Source organism: Leucopleurus acutus (assembly GCF_964270905.1).
Source record: "Leucopleurus acutus genome assembly, chromosome: 5".
NCBI classification, from domain to species: Eukaryota; Metazoa; Chordata; class Mammalia; order Artiodactyla; family Delphinidae; genus Leucopleurus; species Leucopleurus acutus.
In genome coordinates, this window is record NC_139147.1 from 68,009,700 (window position 1) to 68,037,092 (window position 27,393).

General features: G+C 40.6%; 1 protein-coding gene across 1 annotated transcript in view; it reads left to right on the forward strand.

The window, feature by feature from the left end:
• Positions 1-4,255: 4,255 nt before the first annotated feature.
• CASR (calcium sensing receptor) overlaps positions 4,256-27,393 on the forward strand; it is a 34,443-nt gene continuing 11,305 nt past the window's right edge. The window contains exons 1-4 of the mRNA XM_082839395.1: positions 4,256-4,328; positions 9,900-10,323; positions 12,660-12,966; positions 16,977-17,861. Of these exons, the coding sequence (XP_082695521.1) occupies positions 10,139-10,323; positions 12,660-12,966; positions 16,977-17,861 (1,377 nt within the window). The 5' untranslated portion in view covers positions 4,256-4,328; positions 9,900-10,138. The remainder of the gene's footprint in view (positions 4,329-9,899; positions 10,324-12,659; positions 12,967-16,976; positions 17,862-27,393) is intronic.

Genomic DNA, 27,393 nt, shown 5'->3' on the forward strand with positions numbered 1-27,393 from the left:
AAAACCTGAAAGAACTTTTTGGCCAACCCAATATATGTGATTTTCACTAACTTTGAGGAAAACAGTGTTCTTTAAAACAGTATGATTAAAACACTGGGGCATGTCATTTTGACCTTGCAAATGTGCAAGAAGCTAATAGCAGTTATCCATTTTTGTGTGTGTGTGGTACGCGGGCCTCTCACTGTTGTGGCCTCTCCTGTTGCGGAGCACAGGCTCCAGACGCGCAGGCTCAGCGGCCATGGCTCACGGGCCCAGCTGCTCTGCGGTATGTGGGATCTTCCCGGACCGGGGCACGAACCCGTGTCCCCTGCATCGGCACAGCAGTGAGAGGCCCGCGTACCGCAAAAAATAATAATAATAACTTAGAAATAGAGAAATAAAAGTGGGCGAAGTTGGTCAAAAGGTACAATCTTTTAGTTATAAAATAAATAAGTCATGGGGATGTAATGTACATCATGGTGACTATAGTTAATAATACTGTATTGTATTGTATTACAATACAATACAATAATATTGTATTGTATAAAGTTGCTAAGAAAGTAGATCTTAAAAGTTTCATCACAAGAAAAAAAAGCTTGTGACTATGTACGGTGTTAACTAAACTTACTGTGTGATCATTTCACAATATATACAAATGTCGAATCATTATGTTGTAAACCTGAAACTAATATAATATTATATGTCAATTATATCTCAATTAAAAAAAATAATATTCCTAGAAAATACTAGAGAATCAATGAACAATAAAGCTAATTTAAATGATAAAAGAACTCAGTAAGGTATCAGGATATATAATTAACATACAAAACTCAATAGCTTTCATAGACACAAACAATGACCAGCTAGAGGAGATAATGGTAAGAAAGCCCCATTTATAATAATAACGAAGGTGATTAAATACTTAGGAATAAACTTGACAAAATGTGCAAAACCTAAAAGATGAAACACTCTCGAAAGACACAAAGTTAGACTTGAACAAAAGGAAAGGAATTTCTGTTCTTAGGAAGATTCCTCATCATAAAGATGTAACACAATTCCAATAAAAATATCTAGGGACCTAGACAAGTTCATGCTCAAGTTCATAAGGAAGAAGAAACCTGCAGGAATAGCCAGGAACACACTAAGAAATAAAAGCTACAAAGGTGGACTAGTCCACCAGGTATTAAACCATACTCTAAGTTCCCATAATGAAAACAGGGTGCTACTGCCACAAGAATAGATGTACAGACCAGTAGAATAGAATAGAAAGACCTGAACTAGATCTGGGTAAATATGGAAATAATAAACGTGGCATCTTAAATCATGGAAGCAAAGATGGGCTTTTTAATAAACGTTGCTGGCACAACGAGGCAGCCACTTGGAAAAAAGATAAAATTGGATCCATACCTCACACCATACACAAAAGTAAACTCCACACTGATTAGGAAACTAAATGTAAAAAAAAAAAAGATAGAAAATAATTTAATAAGCTAGAAAGTATGGTGAGTTCCTCTATAAACTCAGTGTAAGGAAAAGCTTTCTAACACTGACTCAAAATCCAGTGGCAATAAAAGAAATAATTCATAAATTTGACTACATAATAATGTTTTTAAAAATTGCATAGTAAGGTAAAGTCAAAGAAGAGCTGCTAAATTAGAAGAAAACGTTTACAGCATGTATCACAGATAAAGGGCTGATCCATAATATATAAAGAAGTCTTAAAATTTGAGGGGAAAAGGACCAAAACTCTGATGAAAAAATGGGAAAGATATAAGAACAGAAAAAACTTTTAATAATAATAATAAAGAAATAAAAAAGGACCAGGCATGGGCCAATGATAAAGATATGTCACCAACCAAGGATTATGATTAATCCAATTTTGTGCACCTGAGGTCCATTAAAACTACGAGAATTCCCAAAGTAGATTTTAGGCTATAATTGAAAGTAAGTTTAATCTTCTGAAGACCTAAAATAATACTAAAACACACTAGGGTGCTCTGACAAATCAGAAAAAAAAGAAAAAAGAAAATGACTTCCTTTTCATCACCAAACCTCACACAGTGTTTTCAATGAGTTCTGAGTTCCAATTCCTACTATGATAAAATTGGCCACCACAGGCCAAACATCAGTGTGTCAGAAGCCTTCAGTGTGAACCAGATAAACTTCCCAGGTCCCTTTTACCTCTAAAATTCTGTATTTTAAACTAATGACCTGGTGTCCCAAATGGTGTGTTTAAATCCACCCACTCAGTTAATGAGGCAAAAGTGACTTTCCCAGGCCCTTTCCTCCTAATTACACAGGGAGTTTCACCTGGGGACACAATTGCCTGCAGCAAAACTCTAGATTTATGCATTTGTTTGTTTCTTTGTGTGTTTATATCCCTATCACTGTTTATAAAAATGAAAGATTTAACATGGTGAGGAAATTGGAGTGAAATAAGAGCAGTAAGAAATAAAAAGTAATACTATAAGTAATATTAGAACACAAAAATGCACACTTTTGGTTTCTATCTTAGCTAGAGCTGGGCCACAAATTTGGCTTGCAGCTTCCTAACAGTTGGAGCAGAAATGGAAACAGGAGGAGATAAAAGATTCACAATGCCTATAAAGTAATTTGGGCAGTTTTTCCAAAGACCAGGATTCCACTTACTTAGAGATGTGTCCCAGTGGTGTGCTGCAATAGGTTCTAACAGTTCACAAGAGGCAGTGGTTAAATATCAAGGATTTTTGCAAGTTGGCTGTTAAACCATTGGTAGCTTGAAATTAGCCATGGTGGGAGTATTCAGCAAACACTACAAATCAGGGCATTTAGGGGTTTGTTTGTTTTTGTTTTTTCTTTTTGCCTTCAGAGAGCCGGTTTGCCAGCACTCCACTGCATGTTCCAATGGTCCTTGTAGGGGGACACAATGCAAGGCCAGAAGAGCTACAAGTAGGAGAGAGAAGGGCTCAGTGTGCAAACTTATTGAGTATAGCAGAAACTCCCTCAGGAAAAGAGAGAGGGCATATATGCCTGAGACCAGAGAATGACGGCAGAATACATCCGCATTCACCTAACCCACCTCAACCCACCTCAGTCCTTCCTTCTTTCTGGTACTACCCTTTGGAATTTCATAGCTGGGGTTACAAAAAAATGTTAGGTCCAGTGAGAGGCAGACATACCTCTCCATTCAAAAATGCATCCAGAGAGACTGGGAGAGGCTCAGGGGAAGGGTTTTATGCTTTCCACTAGGTGAGCACTTCCCAAGCCTGTATTTCACAGCATTGTAACAAGTGTCCTGCAGGGAGAAAAGTGTCCCAGGCCGAAATAAATTTGGGAATGAGTGGGTTAAAGTTAAGCAGTTTTCTTTACTGCAGGTCTTACAAGAGCCTTTGGGAGGTGAATGTGCCCTTTGGCACAGAGTACACATCAATTCCCAAACTTATCTTACACGAGAATACCTTGCGGTGGCACGTCTTGGGACACCAGGCTGAAAAACGCCAGCCTGGGTAGTCAGGGTTCCTTGCGATTTTGAAAGGCAATACTGAGGATGTTATCCCACAGAAACATTACTTTCACATAGGACTTGAAGCTCTGGCATTTTTCTATATAAAAACATGACTTGCATGTCTTTGCTTTTCACCTGAACCGTTTCATTAAGTCTGTGGGTATCCACATATCCGTCAGCAGAGCTTACTTAAGGGAAATGTTTCAGGCCAAGGAATTTCGTAACTCGTGTCCCATGTCCCGAGGAACTCACTCAGTCCTGGACGACCCTGCATTAGTAATGTTAATGCCCAAAGCCAGTGTCCACTTACTTTCAACTCACCAGATTCTGGACCGGAGAAATGAGCATTTCTTGTCATTTTTTAACCTTAATTGTTCACCCCCCTCAACACCCATTCTATTTCTTTTTTCTTCTTCTGTCACTTTCTTTCTTCTTGCGATAGTTTCATAAACTTCTAAGACAGTGTATCATGCCATGGGCACTCCACACATATTCAGTCCTTTACGGAGCCCCTCCAGGTCCCCAGGCCACGAAAGGGACAGACCAGGCCCTGCGTCAAGGAGCTCATAGTACAACATTAATGAATGTTCGTTTCCTCTCCTATTTGTCTTCTTTATTTGCTTTGTCTCCGCTCTTTGCCCCACTTTGCTCGGCGCCCCCCCCCCCCGTGCTGCTCCTCCCCATTCTCGTTCATCTTTTCACCTCCCTCCCCTGATAGCTTTTTCCAATGACTAACGGGGACCCAACTCAGCTGGTTTTTATCACGCTCCTGTCCTTGCATTTTTCCGACTCAGTTAAGCCATTACCAGAGCTAAATGAGGCATGGACTCTCCAAAAGTCACACCTGTCGTCGGGGAGATGGAGGGTAAGACCCTGTGCAGCTGGCGGGCGGGCAGCAAGCAGGGCTGGAGGGAGGCAGCCAAGTGTGACCTGGTAGTTTGTGTTCCCCCAGTGCTGAAAGAGGGCCCTCATTGTGAAACAAGATGCCCCTTGCTTTAATATAGAAAGCATGGAGTCTGACACAGAACTGAGGATGGTCACGTTTGTGATGACAGATGAGATGTCTCTAATTCTTTGGCAAATGTGTACCAGGTGCATAGAATAACCCACGTTGTGGATGTGTCCTCAGCAAGAGGTAAAGAAAGCTGTAACCAGAGCCAGCTACCTGGGGTTTCGTGATTATTAGTTGAACTTCCTCAGGTTTTTCCCTGTTCACCCTCATTAAAACACACACGTTTCACCTTTCTGCAGTGGTGGCTTCACGCCCTACTGTTAGTATTCTTTACGATCAGAGTGACGAAAGAGGGCAAAGATCACAGTACAGTAAACCGGAGACAAATCAGTGTACTCACCCTACGAAGATAAATGATAAACGATCTCCACTGGAAATCAATTTTGGTTTCCACCTTATTTCTAGGCAACCTAGAATGTTTATTTCTGCAGCCTAGGAGTTGAGAAATTGTAGCTTCTGAGCTTGTTGTGCTTCTAATTTACAAGCGTTGTTTTATGTTCAGAAGATCTATGCCTCTCTTTTCTCTAGTTGAAATGTGGGCAAAATCACTCTGCTCTAGAGTTACACAATTTCCAGAAATGTTAAAGCCAAGAGGCAAGAGCCAGAGTTTTTACTTTGATGAGTGTTGCTGTGTTGACCCTAACCTTGCCTTGCTATCCTGTGTTAATTTGTCCTTAACTCTGGAACTTGGATGAGCCATCCAGCTTTTTGGACAAATGCAAGGTCAACAGATTTTTTTGAGCATCTATTCAGTACCAGGTTCCTTGTTCCATGCTGGGGATGCAACTGTGATCATGATGAGGCCCCTGCCCTTGGGAACCTTCAGTCTTGTGGGGTGACCCCTTCCCTGTTCTGTCCTAGAATTGCCCAACCAGCCCCTGGTTTTTACTGGTTATGCTTTATTCATTCATTCAGCAAATATCTGTGGAGAATCTACTAAGCTCTAGGCACTGTGCTTGGTACCAGGCTACAATGAGAAAAAGAGACGGGCCCTACCCTCATGAAGCTTCCAGTCCCCACCCTGAGTTAATTCACTGTCCTGGCAGTCACCAGAAAGAGTGTCACTCCTCCCTTTGTACTTTCTCAGTGCTTAGTTTATGCCTCTTCCTAGGTTTTGTATCACTGTAATTATAATACATCTTCCTGTCTCCTTTTAAACCATGAGCACATTGAAGGCAACTGTCTCAACTTTCTTTCCTCAGTACCTTGTACTCCCTAGTGTCTAGCAAATAGAGGAGCTCAATCAATGTTTCTTGAGTGAATAAATAGTTGCATGAATTTAGAAGTTCATGAACCTGTGGAACCATAGACCAGTCTGCTCCGACCTCCCATTCCAAGTCTCTTGGACGAGGAGCTCAATGATCAATCAATCACCTGTCAGTACTGAAACACTCCTCGTGATTTCAAGGACATTCTAAATGTAAAACCAGCTGTTCCACGGGTCATTTCTTCTTCCAAACATATCTGCCATTGAGATAAAGAACAAATACTAGCTTCAGCTTGTATTTGCGATACTTTTTGCAGGAGGGTAAACATGATTATATATGATTTAAATGAAATGAACTTACAATAAAGAGAACGAATGGGTTTATTTGTGACTCTTGGATAGACACTGTTAATATATCTGCAGTGAGAAAAATATAACAGTGGCTTAAACAAGCTAGAAGCTTTTTTCCTCTGTCATGTCAAAGTCCAGGAACAGTCTGACATAGAGCTTCTGCTCCATGAAATCCTCAGCTCATGGCACCATCATTCCCTGGGATAGGCTTATGGTTCAATATGGGCTCCAGCTGTCACACCCACCTCCATGCAGCAGAATGGAGGAAGGCAGATGAAAGAGCAAACGCCAGCTGTCTCTTAAGCAAAGTTTCCTAGAAGCTGCCTCAGGGCCCTTCAGCTTACATCCTACTGGCCAAAACATAGTCATATAACCACATATAATTATAAAAGAAGTTGAGAGAAAGTAGTCTTTATTCTGGACAACCTTGTCCAGCTAAAAGCTATTTTACTGCGCCATAAAAGGAGTACGGTACAAGGGATACAATTTAAAATCTCTACCGTAGATCCTAAAACTGAAATGTTAGTGATTATTCAAGAACTTTTGTATTCTAATTGCTGCAAACTGAAGTCACAATGATGAACCCAATAATTAATCCATTGTGCTAGGGTCATGCTTGGTACTGCTGTGATTGTCGATATCTAGTGGGTAGGAGGAGTGAGGTAGAAAGAAAAGAAAGCTTTTGCGATAAGGAAGTTGGTGGGGGGCGATGGGAGTCTGGCAAAGGCAGTGGCAACAAGAATGGAAAAGGGAAGGCAGAGTGGAGAGAGATGGTAGAATTAACAAGACAATGTAATCGGAGATGGGAGGAAAGGGGCAGGGAGGATCTAGAGTGATTCTCATCTTTGAAAGCAAATTAGACCCTGGTAATTGGACTAAAAAGGGTGGTTTGGAGACTACATTAGACTCGAGGAGTTAATTGCTACAAATTGACCTGAAATCTCTCCTTCATCTATTACTTCTTGCCATGAATTTTCTCTTGAATGGACTAATGAAGTTAATAAACTTCTCCAAGTAGTTAATCTTTCACAGGAAAAATCTAACAGGTCTCAGTGACTTCCCCTAGCCAGTTATAATGTTCCCTTTCCTAATTCAGTACACCACACAGGACTCCTTAATATTCTGAGTTCTTGAGGCCTTCTTAATTCAAGTGCCAGAATTTCTCACTTGAGTAATCCAGTCCCCCGTCTCAAAAGTGGAGTTTGTATGGCCCTCTTTACCACTGTGAAATTTAAAATACATTGGATGTTTAAAGGACCTGACACTCTGCTTGGTTCAATAAATGCTAGTTTCTGTCTCCTCCCAAAGTATTTTCTTTTCTTGTGCATGCATTCAACCAGCATTTATTCAACAGTTACTATTTCAGACATTGTGCTAAGTACTGGGGAGCAAAGTTGAATTTAGTCATTGGAAACAAAGTTACTATATATATTTTTTTGACTTCTGAATGTTGAGGTAAATTCTGCCCACTGGCTGGGGAGCTCCTGAGGGCAGGGAACATGATGTGTGTGGTACCTTTATATTTCCAGTCCTTAGCACGTGTACTTGTTAAATGTATGAATGAATATATGACCAAGGTTAAGAAATGAAGCCAAAAATCTAAGAGCAGGACTGGAGTCAGAGAACTAGGATGGTCATGGATGTTCAGATGTTATTTCAGACAGTTCTGTGACTGTTGAGTGTCTGCTGGGGTGCTCCTTCCATTTGGGGCCCAGCACCCTCTACTTGTAACTCTGTAGGAGAAAGAGCCCCCTTCCTAAGGGGCAGGGGCAGCATATGACAATGGTTAAGAGCTTGGGGTCTGGAATCAGACATTTATGCATCTAATTATAACAAAGTATGATCAATCTTCCAAGAGAGGAACTCCAAAATCCAAGATATAAAAGACTATAACAGGTGGACCTACCTAATCTGAGAGTCCAGGGCAGGCCTCCTTAAGGAGTCCTCAAAGTTGCTCACTGCACAACTGAAGGGTTAGTGTGGGTAGAAATCCAACCTGTGCTCCACTCCCCAAGCTGGACATCTTGGTACAAGATTGTATCTGGCCCATAGGAGTTCTTTTCTCCATTCACACAACGACCCCACAGTTGACCAAGCCATGCTCCAATAGTTATGGACGTCTGAAAGCTAAAAGACAAGTAGATGTTTTCCAGAGGGACCAAGGAGGTGGCACAGCATGTGTGAGGTCTGAGAATTTTTTAAAAGGCCTAACTTGAGGATCTAAAGGAAATTCAGTGTGCATGCAGTATGGAGTTCAAAGGGAAGACTAGCAAGAGTGAGGCTGGAAAGGTATTCATTACAGCTGGCATTTCCTGTGAGTTTACTAGTTACACTGTGCTAATGGCTCTCCATGCATTATTTTATTGAGATCAGAGGTTAAGTGACTTTCCCAAAGTCATATGTTAGGAAATAGTGGAACTGTGATTCAAAGTCAGGTTTAACTCCAGAGCCTGTGCTTCAAACCACTTGTTCCATGGCATCCAAAGACTTGCAGAGGTGGGTTGCAAAGGGACAAGACTGAAGGCAGGAAGACCAGTTAGGAAATAGTTGCATAAACCCAAATAAGAAATGCCAGGGTACTTAAGATGGCCTTGGAAATGGGAAGGTGTGTATGGATTCCAAAGAGATTTAGGAAGTAGAGCCTACAGGACGTGGTGGTTGTTTGAATATGAAGGATGATGATGAGAAGAGGGAGGGGGTAAGGAGGATTCCTTATTTTGTGTCTTTGTGGATGGCATGTCGTTTGCTGAGGAAGAAGACAGTGAAGGAGGAACAAGGTTGGGAGGAAGGTGAGTTTAGAGTCTGTCAAGTTGGAAGCACCTGTGGGACATCCAGGTGGCGATGTCCAGTTGACAGTTCAGTGCTTGGGCCTGAACCTCAGGAGAGGCTGTAGTTAGTCAACATTGGCATGTAACTGGTAATTAGTAATTGACCCACAGAGTGGGTGAGATAGTGTGTGGAGCGAGAAGAGTAGAGAGTTCCTACTAGGATAATGATGCTGAAGCAGAAGGACCATTCCCTAGATCCAGCTGTAGAGTTTGGTAGAACATAATCCAACCCTTGATTTATCTGCAGCCTTTCCAAGAACTATTCTTCAAAGGTTTATGGAGTATCATATTATAAATGGAACCAGAAATCTGGGATGAGGAGGCCCCGAAAGCAGCGGGGGGGGGTGGGGGGTGGGGGGTGGGGGGAGTACAATAATAAATAAAAATAAGTGGCCTTCTCTGACATTTTTATTTGATTTGGAGTCAGATTTAAACTTAACTATGACTCATTCTGTATTTTCCATACAAACATATATGGTGAGTAAAATAGCATTACTAGTAGTATAATACAAGGAACTGCTACCACTAGGCCAATTCTGTGCATTATTCACAGAAGAATGAAGGGATTAAAATCCAGTGGCAACATCAGTGAAGGCCTCAGCTTATCAATGCCCTCTTTAAAATGAACATGGTCCTTCTCTGATATGGGCAATTGAAATGTTCTGTATCTTATGTGAAGTGCTATAAAAATGAGGCTCAGGGCTTCCCTGGTGGCGCAGTGGTTGAGAGTCCGCCTGCCGATGCAGGGGATGCGAGTTCATGAGCCGGTCCGAGAAGATCCCACGTGCCGCTCCGCGTGAGCCATGGCTGCTGAGCCTGTGCGTCTGGAGCCTGTGCTCTGCAACGGGAGAGGCCACAACAGTGAGAGACCCGCGTACCGCAAAAAGAAAAAAAAAATGAGGCTCAAAGCCATGCCCTCCCCACCTGCTACCCCTCAGCCTCTCTAAATGGAAATTCTGAGCCACTTCTGTTTCAGTCATCATAACAACATGGGATTTAGGCTTAGTTGAATTCATTTTGTTTCTCTTTTGTTTTTAGAAAGTACTACCCGCGGTCTCTGCATGATGTGGCTTCTGAAGACTCAGGAACCACCCGCCTCACTAGCCTGCAATGGAGAGGGCAGAAGTGGAAATTCATACACCACGGTTCCATTCTGTTACTAATTCTGTAGACATGTGCCTCCACCGCAGGGAGTAAGTCACACCAAGGGGGAAAGTTCTCAGGGGCCCCCAGACCACCAGCACCCTTGTCCCTCCCCCTGGAGAGAAAGCAGAACTATGGCATTTTATAGCTGCTGTTGGATCTTCTTGGCTTTTACCTGGTGTACTTCTGCCTATGGGCCTGACCAGCGAGCCCAGAAGAAAGGGGACATTATCCTCGGGGGGCTCTTTCCTATTCATTTTGGAGTAGCAGCCAAAGATCAAGATCTAAAGTCGAGGCCGGAGTCTGTGGAATGTATCAGGTAAGGTCAGGAGCCACCTTGGAGAGTCTTTTCTCCTCCTGGTGGTTGGAGAAAAGCTGTACCAAACCCGAAATAATTTTTTCAAAGTTGGTTCTCTCTTTTCAAAAATGGTGATTGGTAACCATGCTGAAGCTTATTATTCCCCCCCACCTCATTTTTTTAAAAGAAATTTTTCCAAAAATAAAATGTCAAAGATACTGAATAGAAAAATCCATGGCCTGTTGGAGCCGTGCTTGGTCACTTGGTAACTCAGTCATCATTGTTCACCTGGAGGCTGTGTTACTTAATGGAAGACCAAGTACCTAGAAAGAAATTTATTGTAGGTTTTGCAAACCTGAGTAGTAAAATCTCCTAATGACCTTAAGTGCCCCAGTGGTCATAATACCTGAGTGTTGGCTGCCTCACTCTTATTTTTTTTAAGGATTTTAAAGCTGAAAGAAACTTCAGTGGCTGGCATGACCTGGGCGTCTTCAAAATGCAGCCCGTAGCATTTGGAATCACTCCCATTAGAATTCTTATAGAAAGCTGAAATCCCCCTGCTAACACAGAATCCATCTACATAGATAGAGAAACACAGAATCCATCTTAGCTCTCTCACTGGACTCTCTCTTCGGCCATTTGAAGACAGCTAACATGCCCCCTTGATCATTTCTTTTCCAGACCAAATAGTTTTCTAAATAGTTGTCTCATGACACGATTTTCAGACCCTCACCATTCTGGATGCCCTCTCTCTGATGTTCCCTAATTTATCATGACTCTTAGAATATGGCGTCTAACACTAGGTACAATTCCTTCAAATAGTATCTGACTTCTGCAGAGTACAGAGGGCTGTATATCACCTGCCTTAATCTGGACATCAGAGACCATTACTGCACCTCAAGTCTTGACCCATCTTGTGAGAGAGAAGAGCACTTTCTCTTGAGATTTGCAACTTCCAGAAGGGATCCAGCACTTTCCCTTGGTCTTCCTGATACCTAGAAAATGAAAATGAAAACTAGAATCGTTCCAACAAAACTGGATTTCTGCTCGTGTTCTAATGAGGGCTCACAAATTAGATAACATTTTCACATTTTTTTATGAGTGCAGAAAAACTAAGTGTAGAATTTCACTGATGCTGTTTATATCCTTCACGTAACCCATGTGGACAAATATCCTTTTTGTTGTTCCCTTGCTGGACAGAGTTGTGCAGGTGCCACATACATACCTAAGATCAAGCAAGAGCTTGTTCTGAAATTTATATATATATATATATATATATATATATATATATATATAGTATTAAAGAAAGATAGGAAAATCAGTTTAGCAGTATAGATGTTTTAGGTAATGAAAAATTCAGTAATAGATCTTCATAACTTTGCAGGTTTAAAAAAATAAATAAATGAAGGAAACATGAAGAAAATGACTAAGAGAAAATGTCACATTAAAAGTTAGACCAGGACATTTAGGAACCTAACTGATACAGTGAAGTATAACAGCTTGTATTTCTTTCCCCCTGCCTTTGAGTTCAAGTCAGGAAACCCACGATACAAAGAGAGAAACTGCAGACTTGTTAGCTTTTCTTCTCTGGGTGCTGATACACTGATTCAGAACATTTATCAAGCTCTCACTATGTGCTGTGTCCTGGAAGAGTGAAAACTATGTCACTGACCCTGTTTCTCTTTGTTAATTTGCTTGATTTTTATTTAAAATAATGTTCTTTGAAAAGCAATGCATGCTTATTTTTTAAAATAGAAAGTATAAAGACAAAAGCACACAATTTTAAAACTCATCATTCTACCACCCAGAAGTGACCACTGTTTGTGAATAGCCTTCCGATGCATAATATTTGTTTGCTTGTTTGTTTATGAAGATATCACTCATTTCCCTTTCCTCTTCTACCTCCAGGAATGTCAGTTTAAATTTGTGACTCTGCAAATCTGAAGTTATTTTTAGCTTCTTATGTATTCAAATCCTAATCTATTTATATTTTCCCTGGTCCTTTTTATATCTCTGTATTACTTTTACTAAAGTACTTCATATCAGTTATTTCAAATTCTTTGTTGGATAAGGCAGATACAAATGATTCATTCTATTACTAACCACAATCCTTGTTATTATTAGTCCCTAACTCTGTGTGAGGCACCATGCTGAGAATTGTGCATAATTATCTCATGCTCACAGCCACCCTCTGAAGTAGGTGTTATCCCCATTTTACAGAGAGGACTTTGAGTCTCAAAAAACACAACGTCATGAAACCAGAGTAATGGAACGAGGTTCAAACCAGCTTTGCCCAGTCTGTACTCTAAAGAAGTTGACCAGAAAGCCTCTTGCTTTCTTCCATTTCTTTCTTCCAGGTATAATTTCCGAGGATTTCGCTGGCTACAAGCTATGATATTTGCCATAGAGGAAATAAACAGCAGCCCAGCCCTTCTTCCCAACATGACCCTGGGATACAGGATATTCGACACTTGCAACACTGTTTCTAAAGCCCTGGAAGCCACCCTGAGTTTTGTGGCCCAGAACAAAATCGATTCTTTGAACCTTGATGAGTTCTGCAACTGCTCAGAGCACATCCCCTCTACTATCGCGGTGGTGGGAGCAACTGGCTCAGGCATCTCCACAGCGGTGGCAAACCTGCTGGGGCTCTTCTACATCCCCCAGGTGCGCGTGCCATCTCAGATGGGGCAATGTGGGCAGGGGCCAGGAAAGCAGGCTGGGAGGATGCCACACCCAGTGTCCATACAGTTTGCTATTTTCCCTTCTCTGGCTTTACTTTGGCACAAAAGATCTTTTAATTATCTGTATCGTGACCACTGGGGATTTTTGAGACCCCGGAGTCAACAATGTCAACTGAGCCTTCACAATTCTTCCAAAATTCTTTTAAACATACCTTGTATAAAACTTTGTCTTTTATTCCAAAGGGTTCAGTTATTTATTTTCCACTCCATTCCATCAGTAAATGGCCGTTCTTCTGCCTTTACTGAAAGGAATGAGACCAAATGATGTAAATCCCACCTTTCAAACCCAAAATATCTGCCCCAAATCCTAGTCCCTTAAAAGTCTCTGCCTCTCTCTCCTCTGGTTGAAAGTTTAGCTCGGAGGAAAGCAGAGTATATTTTCTCACAAAATCGGAACTTAATCATTATCTTGCACATTCTAGAAATGGAAAATATTCTGTTTCATTCAACAAATACTTGTAGAGTGTATATGAATAAGCAGTTTCCACCCTGCAGGAACTCAGCCTAGACAGGGAAATAGACGTCTACATTTTCAGATACTAACAATTCACTGAAATAAGTGCTTTAACAAACATTTGTTCAAAGTTGCATATTTTTTCACCAAAAAAAGACAGCAAACTCTAAATGCCATCTTATAACCTGATTTTTTCCCATTAACACTATAGAGCAAACCTTTTTTTCATATTAATATTTATAGGGCTGTGACATCATTTTATAATAGTGAAAAATTGGAAAAAACCTAAATGTCCATGGGTGGGAGAATCAGCTCAATTGTGTTGCATCTCATATATCAATTTTCTAATTTAATTATATATCACACTTTAAATTATTTTCTTCAGTGTCTAGTATTTAAAATTTTTAAGACTACCTTTGATAAATTCACATTTCTATGCTGGGAGGTCTCTGTTTCCTTGGTGATAGCCATTATCCCTTTTTATACATGTGGCAACTGAGAAAGTCTTGTCATCATTTCCCGAATCCTTACTTCAGGGAATTAAAGGTGTTTCCCATGGGGAAACCCTGGCTCTATAATCTTTGTGCCAAAATGATCTGACAAAGCCCACAAGAGTAAATGTGTTGGGCAAGATGCAAATATGCATCTTTATATTTGGCGTATTGCGTAGTAGTATTTTAGATACACAGTTAAAGCAGGTTGTCATAGCCAACAGACATAAGATGTAATTGCCACCAAGTAAATAAAGAACACGAAGGGGAGGGTTTTAATTCATTGTGGTTTGGATGAAATATAAGGTTAAGTTGAGCTTGAATTATAAAAGTGCTGAGAAGACTATAATGATTATCAGTCAAACCAATGTAAGTGTATCCGCAGCAGTGGTTCTCTGTCATGGCTGCCTGTTGGAATCACTTCAAGAGCTTTAAAAATACTGATGCCTGGGACTCACCCCCCAGAGATCCTGGTTTAACTGATATGAGATGCAGCCTGGGCGTCAGGAGTTCTGAAAGCTCCCTAGATGAGTCTAATGTGCAGCAGAGCTGGGAACCACGCCCTGTTGGGTGAAGGCAGAGGCCCCAGTTGAACTTCTTTTGCCACTCACGCCACCTAGTGGATGGAACAAGCAGACCAGCTAGAACAAGTTGTGGTTAGAAGTTTTCTGAATCATTCATGAAACTCTCCCCTCTTACAATAAAAAAATTTTGTGTGTTTTTAAGGGGTTTTTTGGGAGGGAGTGGGTAATGAATTGGTATTTATCCCCACTTTTATAGTGTTCCTTTTAAAAAGTGGACAAATATTATAAATGCATTCTTTAAGAGAAACATATCCATGGAGGATATGTTTATTTGTAATTTTTATATCTTTAAAACCCTTTTGGCCCATTTTTCAAAAAAGTATCAAGAAGTAAGCAATACTGAATGAATTTACAAAAGGCCTGAGTAGACTTTTCATTTGCAAAAACCTGATCAAGAAGCCTGTTGTTTGGATCTGCAAATAGAGCTCTCTAAAAACAATAACATCTCAACAATTACTTAATCTAACTACCTGCCTCATGAGGTGTCACAGTAGAGCAAGAAGGAGCTTATTTTAATAAAAGGAAAAAAATCACTTTCATATTATAACTCTCAAAATCAAAGCTCTTGTCAGAAAAATAATGCCTGCTCATTAGCAAAGTTGGACCAGGTCTTTCATGTATCAATGTCTTTTATGTTTTTGATGTAGAAACTATTCATTAATAAGAAGAAATATATAGAAAGAATTCATTTTAAAGCACTGAACATTGAAGACTAATTGTTTCAATCAGTGAAAAATATTAAAAAGGCATTCCCCCAAATTTCTTCAACATGGTATTCTTAAGAAGTTTTAAATCTCTCTAGAAAACTGGAGAACAAGAGATATTAAATGTTCCTTCATTACCAAGAAGAAATTCCATTCAGTGTAAAAAGGTTTTGTCCTTCATAGGGAACAAATGTATGGACACCAAGGGGGGAAAGTGGCGGGGGGTGGTCCTGGTGGGATGAATTGGGAGATTGGGATTGACATATATACACTAATATGTATAAAATGGATAACTAATAAGAACCTGCTGTATAAAAAAATAAATAAAATTCAAAAAAAAAGAGTTGAAAGACAAGACTGCTAATGGCAAAAATGCTGAAAGAATGCAGGGATGAAATATGAATAAACCTCAAGTTAAATTAAAATAAAAATACTTTGTCCTTCAGAAGAAATGGTTCAATAACTTGGAACTTCCTAATTGGTGAGCCAAGACACACAGGAGCGCTGCAGATAGGCTGAGATACTGACCCTCTCCAGGTCTGGGATGGTGGGTGGGGTCTAGGGTGGTCAGAACACACCCACCAGGGCTGGTCAGCCTCCTCCATTCACCCCACCTTCTATGTTTGCCACAACTTGAAAAGAAATTGGGAAGCTCTGCACTAACGAATGCTTTACATGGTATTTGGATACTTCTTCAGGCAAGAATCTTTTACCACAAAAGGTAAGGCTTTCTACCCTTGGTGACCCACATCCATCCTCAAATATAGTACTGGCTATGTCCTAGAAAGTGGAAACACATCAAGGCAGCTTCTCCAGGGTTCCTTTTCAGCCTCTTTAGGTTTTGGAGACCCACAACAAAAGCCTGTCAAGAGGCCTCGACCACCACTTGAAATCGCACAGAGGAAAGGGCTGCCGGTGGTGGTTGAACTCACTGAGAAGCCAGGAGAGGAAAGGATGTTTTTCTGACTATATTTAATGATGTACATCATCATGATTGTGATGAAGGGGAATTGAGCCTAATGAACCTAAATGGCTAATTGAGCCTAAATAATAAACAGTTCTTGGAAATGACTGCAATTGAGGGTACTTTTATCTAAAGTACTTCTGGCATGGAGGAGGTGGGGAGATGGGGAGGGGAGAGAGGGAATAGCTGGAGACTGGAAGAGAGAAACTAGGCAGAATAAGAAAGGGGAACCCCAGAGGCTTCTCTAAAGAGCCTTAGGTTCATAACCCAAAGGGAACCTGATTCCTTCCAGAAGTCATGGACAAAGTGTTCATTATAGTAAAGGGGAAGCTAAAATGTTCAAATGAGAACCTGGACCCCACAGGCAGAAGATATGTACATGGATATATTGTAGCCAATGAGGCAGCACAGAGGAAGTTAGGAGAAACTATGGAACAGTGCATAAAGGTTAAGTAGATCCTATTGTTGTTGGGTTGACTTTATGATCAGACCCATTTTTGAAGGTAGCATTGTGAAGGATCACCTGCTGGGAATTAGAATGCTCCTTGATAGACTGACAGATGCTTGAGTGCTCACACTGGAGAGGAATAGATTCTGGTTGTCTTCACGCCTTCATCCTGTCTGCAGTGACCAGCATTTGATATATTAGATCAGTGAATGTTCAAAAAGCCTCCTCCACACAGTCTGGAGGCTCACCTGGCACCTCAATCACTCACTCATTCTGTGTTCTTTCCAGGTCAGCTATGCCTCTTCCAGCAGACTCCTCAGCAACAAAAATCAGTTCAAGTCCTTCCTCCGTACCATCCCCAATGATGAACACCAGGCCACCGCCATGGCTGACATCATCGAGTACTTCCGCTGGAACTGGGTGGGCACAATTGCAGCTGATGATGACTATGGTCGGCCAGGGATCGAGAAGTTCCGAGAGGAAGCTGAGGAGAGGGACATCTGCATCGACTTCAGCGAACTCATCTCCCAGTACTCTGATGAGGAAGAGATCCAGCAAGTGGTGGAGGTGATACAGAATTCCACAGCCAAAGTCATCGTCGTCTTCTCCAGTGGCCCAGACCTGGAACCCCTCATCAAGGAAATCGTCCGGCGAAATATCACGGGTAGGATCTGGCTGGCCAGCGAGGCCTGGGCCAGCTCTTCCTTGATCGCCATGCCTGAATACTTCCATGTGGTCGGAGGCACCATTGGATTTGCTTTGAAGGCTGGGCAGATCCCAGGTTTCCGGGAATTCCTGCAGAAAGTCCATCCCAGGAAGTCTGTCCACAACGGTTTTGCTAAGGAGTTTTGGGAAGAAACATTTAACTGCCACCTCCAAGAAGGTGCTAAAGGACCATTACCCATGGACACCTTCCTGAGAGGTCACGAAGAGGGTGGTGGCAGGATAAGCAACAGCTCCACCGCCTTCCGACCTCTCTGTACAGGGGATGAGAACATCAGTAGTGTCGAGACCCCTTACATGGATTATACACATTTACGGATATCCTACAATGTCTACTTAGCCGTCTACTCCATTGCTCATGCCCTGCAAGATATATACACCTGCATACCTGGGAGAGGGCTCTTCACCAACGGTTCCTGTGCAGATATCAAGAAGGTTGAAGCTTGGCAGGTACATCCTTCACTTAGATAGCAGTTCACTGTGTAATAAAGCAGAGTTAGACTGATCCAAGCAAGACAGATTAAAGTGGTTACCTCAAAAAGCCAATATCTAAGTGAGGTCACTAGATGTAGCCTGGGATTCAACTTGCCTTTTCAAACATCTGAGCAACTGACTTCTGCAAAATTGATAGTAATTTAATTTGATTATCTGTTTGAACACTTGAGCTCAACTATTCTTTAGTCTAGTGGTTCAAAATATCAGGAGTATGGTCCCTAAATGTTTTTAAATATCCTGGGACAGATTTAGTACTGAGTGGAGTGTTTTTATAGTGCTTAAATATATTGTTCCCTTGTACTTAACAAGTATTTCTTGAGTACCTATTATATTCCATATACCAAGGGGCATAAAACCATAAAACTAGTGTCACTATGTTTAGCCACCACTTTTGCCATTATATTATTCAAAATATAATGTGCTGGACCCCCCCATAAGTCAACTAAGCTTAGGACACAAGCAAATCAAGGGCACAGAAAAAACTCTTCTTAAAAGGATATTGGATATTTCAAAAAGAAGCACTGAAGTAGTTGTCATAGAAAATAATCAAAACTTAAGTGGATTGGGCTTCCCTGGTGGCGCAGTGGTTGAGAGTCTGCCTGCCGATGCAGGGGACACGGGTTCGTGCCCCGGTCCAGGAAGATCCCACGTGCCGTGGAGCGCTGGGCCCATGAGCCATGGCCACTGAGCCTGCGCGTCCGGAGCCTGTGCTCCGCGGCGGGAGAGGCCACAACAGTGAGAGGCCCGCGTACCGCAAAAAAAAAAAAAAAAAAAAAACTTAAGTGGAATCCCTACACTTTAGTTTAGACTTGTTTTGTATTCTTCAGTTATACGCAGGAGAGACATCATAATCTTTTTTATTTCATAGAGCTTCTGAAGATAAAAGTCTGGCCCAACTTATATCCCGTGGAGCTGTTCATGTCTTGCATATGTACCTTAATTTTTCAATAAGACCGTGTTTTACACTCCTTTTGTATTTTCCTCAGTCCCAGACTGAGCTATCAGAGAGTGCATGATGGGGGGTGGGGCGTGAGGGGAGGGTGTGAATCCCTGAATATGGGTTGAATGACTCAGCCTCCAGCTTCAGCTATGGCTCCCCCACTTACTGGCTACATCATCTCAGGAAAGACACTGCTCTGCTCAAGTCAGTCTCCTCATCGTTAAAATCACCCTAATACCCAGCCTACTTTCCAACCAAGTTTCTTTTGAAGAGGAAATAAGATGATATATGTAAAAGCAATTTGTAAATTTTCAAACTCTTAAACAGGTGGTGATTAAGTAGGATTTCAATATGCCTCAAATTAATCAATCAACTGAGTAAAACATGATAATGAAACCAGCTTTGCATACAGAACCCAACCACCGCAAACCCTTGGGAAAAGATGCCAAGAAACAAAGAACGTACATCTTATGTCAGTCACTCTAGAGATTCTCATGGGATGAGGAGTGACTGTCTAGGCTGGTAGAATGAGCCAAAAGGACCTACAAGTTCTTAGCCCTTCTCGTGCGTGGGACGTGTCACTCAGGCATCATTGTTGGCTAAAGTTTCTAATCTTTAGGAGGGACTGAAAGTTTCCTTCCTCACATTGCACCCCACACACTGCCTGGCAAGAAAAGGGAGCTCTAATGAAGGTCAAAGACCAAAAAGACTTCAGGAGCCATGATGCCATGGAGTGGAGTTTTAAGAAAGAGGAATAAAGGGACAGTCTTTTAGTAAATACTAGTGTCTTTCTCTCTTCCCTTCCATGTCTCCCTCCCCTTCTTCCTCTCCCTCTTGAAAAGCCTATGGGGGAAAAAAAAACTAAAGAAAAATCCCAGGGTGGGATTGAAGGGAAAAGAGGCTTCCAGTAGGTAGTTTGACAGTTCTGCTCTCCAGGGACTCCTCTCCCAGACAAGGAAGTAAAATCCAGATGGCCAAGGTCAAAGCATGGGCATATGAGAAAAAAAGCCAAGAATTAGGCTATAGTCAAGGGTGGGACTCTCCGCTGCATGCAATAGAAAATTCAAACCAAAGTGGCTTAAACAAAAGAAGGAACATTATTAGCTCACAATACTGAAAAATCTCAGAAATACCCCAGGTACAACTAGATGCTCTCATCTTCATCTCTTTGTTCCTTTTCCTTGGGCTTAGCAGTTTTCAGCCTCTGTAACAGCTTCAGGCTCATAAAATCCTTACTGCTAGGCTCTGCTTACTTCCCAGGATTTCTTGGAAAAGTCCCAGAAACCACGTCGATTAGACAGCCTAAGATCACAAGTCCATCCCTGAAGCTAGGAGTGGCATTCTCCCAAAGTACTTAGACTGAGAGTAAGAGGGGGTTGGATCCCCAAAGGGCAATCAGAATGCTCTTACCGAAAGGAGGAGGAAAGAGTAGCAAAGTGGCCAAAATAAAAAGTAGCCACTACACAGACACCTCAGCTGACCCTCGGACAGGTAAATTCGTGTCCTCCTGGCTCACATGCGGTCTGGCGCAATTCATCCAGGAGAGGAGACAGATAGGAAAACAGGGTCAGAGCTCTGGGGAGGAGCAACATGTGGGCATTGCCCAAAGTGTCCTGTGTGCTTGCTGTAAGTCTCCTTTAAACCTTAGGAACCCAGGCGGTTGGGTGGGCATTCTGGAATTTAAGCACTTGGCCATGTCTCTGTCTATCAGGAGATGGACCAACAATTCTTCACTCTCATTACTAACACCTCCATGGAAACCTATCACTCATACAATCTAATCCAAGTATCTCAGCCTGGAATTCCAGCCCCACCTTCTTTCAGTTCTCTTATAAGCCAATCTGCCTGGTACCTCCCCACAAGCACTTATTAGTTTTTGGCACAGTACTTTTACCTGAAGAGCTATCAAGTTCTGTCTCCTCTATCGTTGTCCACCACGAACTTTTAACTCTTTTTCAAAATTCACTTTCTCCTGGAAGTCTTTTCAAATCATACTATCCACACACACTTGCTGACCATGCTTTCTTCCTCGCTTTTGCCATTTATGTATACCCAATTAATCTTCCACAGCTCTTCAGTTAACCAAAATAGATTCTTATCAACTAAACTTCTGATTAAATAAGGTCAATCACAATCTTTTTCTTTTGTTGATCTTTTCTCCCCCTAAAATTTATCAATCAAGTCATATGCCTTTAAAGTAACACCAACCAACAGGTAACTTAAGAGCACACAACACCCAATTCCCTCCTGACCTCCACAGAGACCCCAAGCCCTCCTCACACGGTTCCTCAGCTCTCTCTTCCCTCTGATTCCTCTGCAATACTCTGAGCTTCATACGAGCAGGAACTATGCCTGTATTGTTCCGCGCTGTGTCCAGAACACCTGACACCTGAATATGCGTAGAATAAGTGAATGAATGAATGAATGAGTAGCAATCTAGTTGATTTGACCTGACAACATGACATACAGTCCTTTGCAGAGAATTATTCTACCCGATAACCCAGGCTTGAATCAAATGACTCCGGCCAGGGTATTCTAGACTCTGATAAGATGAGCCTGGGTCACATGCCTAATGATCAAATTTGAATGGAACATCATGTAAATAAGTAGGTAAGGAACCACCGGCTTCCTTCTCTCAGGACAGTTGTGCACAAGGCATGCTTCCTACTTTCCCCCACCTTACACCAACCATTCACTAGTCAAAAAATAGGCATGCATGGGAATTTCCTGGTGGTCCACTGGTTAGGACTTGGTACTTTCACTGCTGGGGCCCAGGTTCAATTCCTGGTTGGGGAACTATGATCCTACAAGCTGTGCAGCGTGACCCCCCTCCAAAAAAAAGGCGTGCATGGTGAAAGAACCATGGTGATAACAGAAGTCAAATGGAATTGATCTGACCAGGAAGTTTGGGGGAAGGGGACGAATTGAGGTGACAGCCAGAGGAGATGGAGGGGAGATAAGAAAATACGACTGAGGTTAGAGAAAGCAATTGGTCCTGGACTTCCCTACACATAGCACAGGAAGTGGCCAAGAAGCAATAGGCTCCTTATCTCTGTGAACTGTCCCTCATTATCTATGTGAATGCGGTGCTTCGTGCATTCCATCCCATTTTCCCTCCGTACTAAAAAGTGATACCATATGTAAGCTCTGGAAATTCTAGTTTCTAGTCTTCGGCTTAATTCAATTGACCTTTAGAGTACATACCAAGAGGTGATTCCCATTTATGCTTATAATGAGCAATAATTTGACTTTAAAACCCTTTAGAGGAAATACCCTAAAAGGCCACAAGATGGAAATATTACCACATAATAGATAATACATGACCATCTAAGTGACACGTGTTACGCGCATCTGTCCCTCTTTTAGTAGCCTTTCTCGGTGTTTGGTTTTCTTTTTGAGGCTGTCAGTCTCTGTCTGTATATTATATTCTATGTTTAAGTCTTTCTTTTAGCTTTTTTCTTTTTTCTTCCCCTTCATTTATTTTTTCTTTCTCCTCATATTTCTCCCCAAATAAAATAACTTAGAAGTGTATTATACAGAATTATAATCTCAAGTATCGACAAAATTGTGTATTTTCTTTTTTAATGGAACTATTAGTTCCTTCTTTGAAAATTCTCAAAAAAAAAAGCAAAGGGAGTTCCTTGGCGGTCCAGTGGTTAGGACTCTGCACTTTCACTGCTGAGGGCCCAGGTTCAGTCCCTGGTTGGCGAACTAAGATCCCACAAGCCTCACAGTGCAGCCCAAAATAAAAAAATAAAAATAAATAAAATTCTAAAAGAAGAGTGTTTTCTCTGGAGGAGATATCTAAATTATTTTTTAGCTTATGTTGCTTTTTTGTGGTTCAGTGGTTTTCAATTTAAAGATTCCCTATCATTGCTTTTAAGGGTGAAATTGTTCCCATCTCCACCTTCCCTGTTATGCAAGGTATGATGCAGAAAATTAGGTGCTCGAGTGCAAAACATGCAAGTCAACATGCCAAAAGAAATATTAAAGATGCCTAAAGAGATGACTTAAAGACATGACTTAGTAAACAGATAAGTGATTATTAATGGACAAGGTGCAAATTTTGACTAGAAAAATGCAACACTCGTGTGATCTTGCTTGCGTACCTGCTGTGAGGATGAAACACTACAGTACTATGCAGGTTAGGATTTGAAGTAAGGAAGAAAGTAAAAGATATCATCTGAATCGGCCTTTAAGGATGAATCAGATGTGTGAAAGGGATCTATTCCTTGAAGGAAATATCAAATGCAAAGGCAATTACACACAACAACACAGGCAAATCACAAAAACATCATGCTGAGTGAAAAAATCTGGACTGAAAAAAAAAAGGTACAGACAGTATTGTGCAATTTATATGATATTCTATCTCTAATGGTAGAAAGAAAACAAGCAGCGGCCTAGGGCTGCAAATGGGGTGAGGATTGACTTGAAAGGGACATTAGGGAACCTTTTGGGGTGACAGTAGTGGTGGTTACACAGGCAAATACATTTGCCAAGACTCAGAGCTACACTCTTAAAATGGGTGCATTTTATCCTATGTAAACTGTACCTCAATAAAACTGATTAAAAATGGAAAACAATGGAAAGCCCCCAGGGAAGGGGGCTTGCACGGGGATCTGAATGCCATTCAGTTTGGACCACTTTTCCTATTACTGCCTCTTGGGTTGCCTCAAGCATTATATATGTCTCTACCATCCCATTTTTAAAATATGTCTATCTTCTCAACCTAACTTTTATACTGTTCAACCTGTTGTAACTAGAGATAGGCAGCCTAGTAGATGGGCTATATAATCTAAGTATATAGTGTCATGGTTGAGAGTTTGGACTCTAGAGCCAGACCAACTGGATTCAAATCCGTTACTACCTAACGTAACAGCTTTATGGCCTTGAGCAGTCACTTAGTGTGCCTGGGCCTCACTTTCCTCACCTGAAGAATAGATATCTCTATCTGAAACTTACGAGGTTTTTATGAGGATGACATTAGTTAATATGCATACAGTGCTTAGGATACTGCCTATACATAATAAACTATTTTTAAGTAATATTTTGGTCTTTTTTATAAAAAGAAAAAAAAGGAAGCCTCATCCCTCATGCAATTAGTCTGAATTACTTTATCATAGCTAATTGAATAATTCTGGTTCTCTCTATATTAAGAGACTTCCAGTCCTACATTTTAGGTGTTGGTTGCTCTCTTCGTCCTTCATCTGGCATCCTCCTGTCACATTCTTATATGGAACAGTTGTGTTTGGGACTTACCCTTCTCCTCAAGCAACTCCCAGCTGTTACTCCAACACTATGACACTATGGTGATTCCAACTCTCTTTTCCCTCAAGAAAGTGGTGGAGGTTTTATAATCAGTTTATTCTATGTTTTGAATGGTTACTGAGAATTAAATTATGCCTATAACCGAAAACATGACATGCAAAATATAATATTTAGCTCAAGCCTTCTAAAAAGACCACAAAGGAAATATTTCCTCAGAAAAACCCAAGATGCCTCTTTTTCCTTCGTGAAGAGAAAGTTATTTTATCCTATGAAAACTGTAATTTACTTAAGTGTGATAGGATGTATCTACCCTATCACACTTAAGTAAAATCTTCTAGCACATTTTAAAGCAAATTCTAGTATTTCCCTGTTTGCTTGTTTGCCTGCTTGTTTGTTTGGATCTAGAAGTTTGATTTTTCTTTTTAAATCAGAAACCAAGAACTTAGGTTACATTTATACCTCAAAAGGAGAAACTGTGTTGGCCCTTAATCCCATAGTATAATTGTAAGTATTCTGCTTTTTAATATATAGGTTTAAATTGCAACCAATTATATAAAAGCCTTAATTTTTATGGTCCTTCTTCCTATTTACTCTTTAACGAATACAGATCTCACGTTGACCTTGTTTTTCTCATCTATCCTCAGACTGGTGAAAACCTCATTCTGGGCACCATTTGACAAACCTAACAGTGTTGATTTAATGTTTACTCTATTAACCAAAACCTTTAACACACATAGTTTGAGTAGCCATTAAAATTCAGGCCCTCTACAAATCATTAGGAATACAAAAAGGAATAAGAAAACATCTGCTTTAGAGGAGCTTGGTCTAATAAACTGTAGGAATAAATTTTCTAGCCACAAAGATTCCAGGGTGCTTTCTTTTCTGGATAAGATGTTTGCACTACTAACTCTTACCTTCTGCCTGTCTTTATCTCCTGTCCTATTTGTGGCTAGAGTTACCAGGTCTCATTAGTAAACTCTCAGCACCAAGTATCCTAGAGGTCACCTTGGTATCAAGGTCTCTACCTGCAGCTGAACGTCAGCTCCACCAATGAAGTCATATTTGTATATTTTAAATCCCTTTCTATACTTTCTTTTTTTGGAACAGCTTTACTGAGATATAATTCATATACTATATACAGTTCACTCATTAAAGTGCACAATTCAATGGTTTTTAGTATATTCACAGAGTTGTGCAGCCACAACCACAATCAATTTTAGGACATTTCGCCATATCAAAGCTGTCACTCCTTACCACCTCATTCCCCCAATTCTTTTTTTAATTTATTTTATTTTTTTAATTGAAGCATAGTTGCTGTACAATATTATTTAAGTTACATGTGTACAACACAGTGATTCACAATTTTTAAAGGTTATATTCCCATTTATAGTTATTATAAAATATTAACTATATTCCCTGTGCTGTACAATATGTCTTTGTAGCTTATTTTATAGCTAATAGTTGGTACCTCTAACTCCCCTACCCCTATACTGCCACTGCCCCCTTCCCTCTCCCCACTGGTAACCACTAGTTCTCTATATCTGTGAATCTGTTTCTTTTTGTTATATTCACTAGTTTGTTGTATATTTTAGATTCCACATATAAGTGATATCATAAGTGTTTGTCTTTCTCTGTCTGACATATTTCACTTAGCATAATGCCTTCCAAGTCCATCCACGTTGCTGCAAATGGCAACATTTTGTTCTTTCATGGCTGTGTAGTATTCCATTGTGTGTGTATACTATATCTTCTTTATCCATTCATCTGTTTTTTAAATTAATTTTTGCTGGAGTATAGTTGCTTTACAATGTTGTCTCAGTTTCTACTGTACAGCAAAGTGAACCAGCTATACGTATACATATATCCCCTCTTTTTTTTGATTTCCTTCTCATTTAGGTCACCACAGAGCACCAAGTAGAGTTCCCTGTACTATACAGTAGGTTCTCATTAGTTACCTATTTTATACATAGTAGTGTATATATGTCAATCCCAATCTCCCAGTTCATCCCATCCCCCCTTTCCCCCTTGGTATCCATATGTTTGTTCTCTACATCTGTGTCTCTATTTCTGCTTTGCAAATAAGATCATCTATACCATTTGTCTAGATTTCACATATAATGTGTTAATATACGATGTTTGTTTTTCTCTTTCTGACTTACTTCACTCTGTATGACAGTCTCTAGGTCCATCCACATCTCTACAAATGACCCAATTTCATTCCTTTTTATGGCTGAGTAATATTCCATTGTATATATGTACCACATCTTCTTTATCCATTCATCTGTCGATGGGCATTTAGGTTGCTTCCATATCCTGGCTATTGTAAATAGTGCTGCAATGAACATTGGGGTGCATGTGTCTTTTTGAATTATGGTTTTTTCTGGGTATATGCCCAATAGTGGGATTGCTGGGTCATATGGTAGTTCTATTTTTAATTTTTTAAGGAACCTCCATACTGTTCTCCATAGTGGCTGTATTGATTTACATTCCCACCAACAGTGCAGGAGTGTTCCCTTTTCTCCACACCCTCTCCAGCATTTATTGTTTGTAGATTTTTTGATGATGGCCATTCTGACTGGTATGACCCAATTCTTAAATAACTACAAATCTACTTTCAGTATCTATATATTTGGACATTTCTGGACATTTCATATAAATGGAATCATAAAGTATGTGGTCTTTTGTGACTGGCTTCTGTCATTTAGCATGTTTTCAAGGCTCATCCGTGTTGTAGAATGTATCAGTACTTCATTTCTTTTTATGGCTGAATAGTGTCCCATTGTATGACACATTTTGTTTATCCATTCATCCAATTGATGGGCTTTTAAGTTGTTTCCACTTTTTGGGTATCATGAATGATGCTGCTATGAACATTCATATACAGTTGTTGTGTGGACTTATGTTTTCATTTTTCTTGGGTATATACATAAGAGTGGAATTGTTGGGTTGAGTGGAAACTCTATGTTTAACTTTTTGAGGAAGTGCCAGACTGTTTTCAGAAATGACTGCACCATTTTACATCTCCACCAGCAGTGTATGTCAGACTCCAATTTCTCTACATTCTTATCAACACTTGCTATTACCTGATCCTATGCCTTTTGACATGAAATCTAGCCTCTTTGCCTTGACTGCTCTTTGCCTCTCAACTTTATTTTCCCTTGTTCTCTAGCACTTACATAAATTTTGAGAAGTTGGTCTCTTCACTGCCTCCATAATATTGATACTTGTTTTCCCATGTTGTGCCCACTGTCTTTAATACATTTCTTCCCCTTGTCCTTT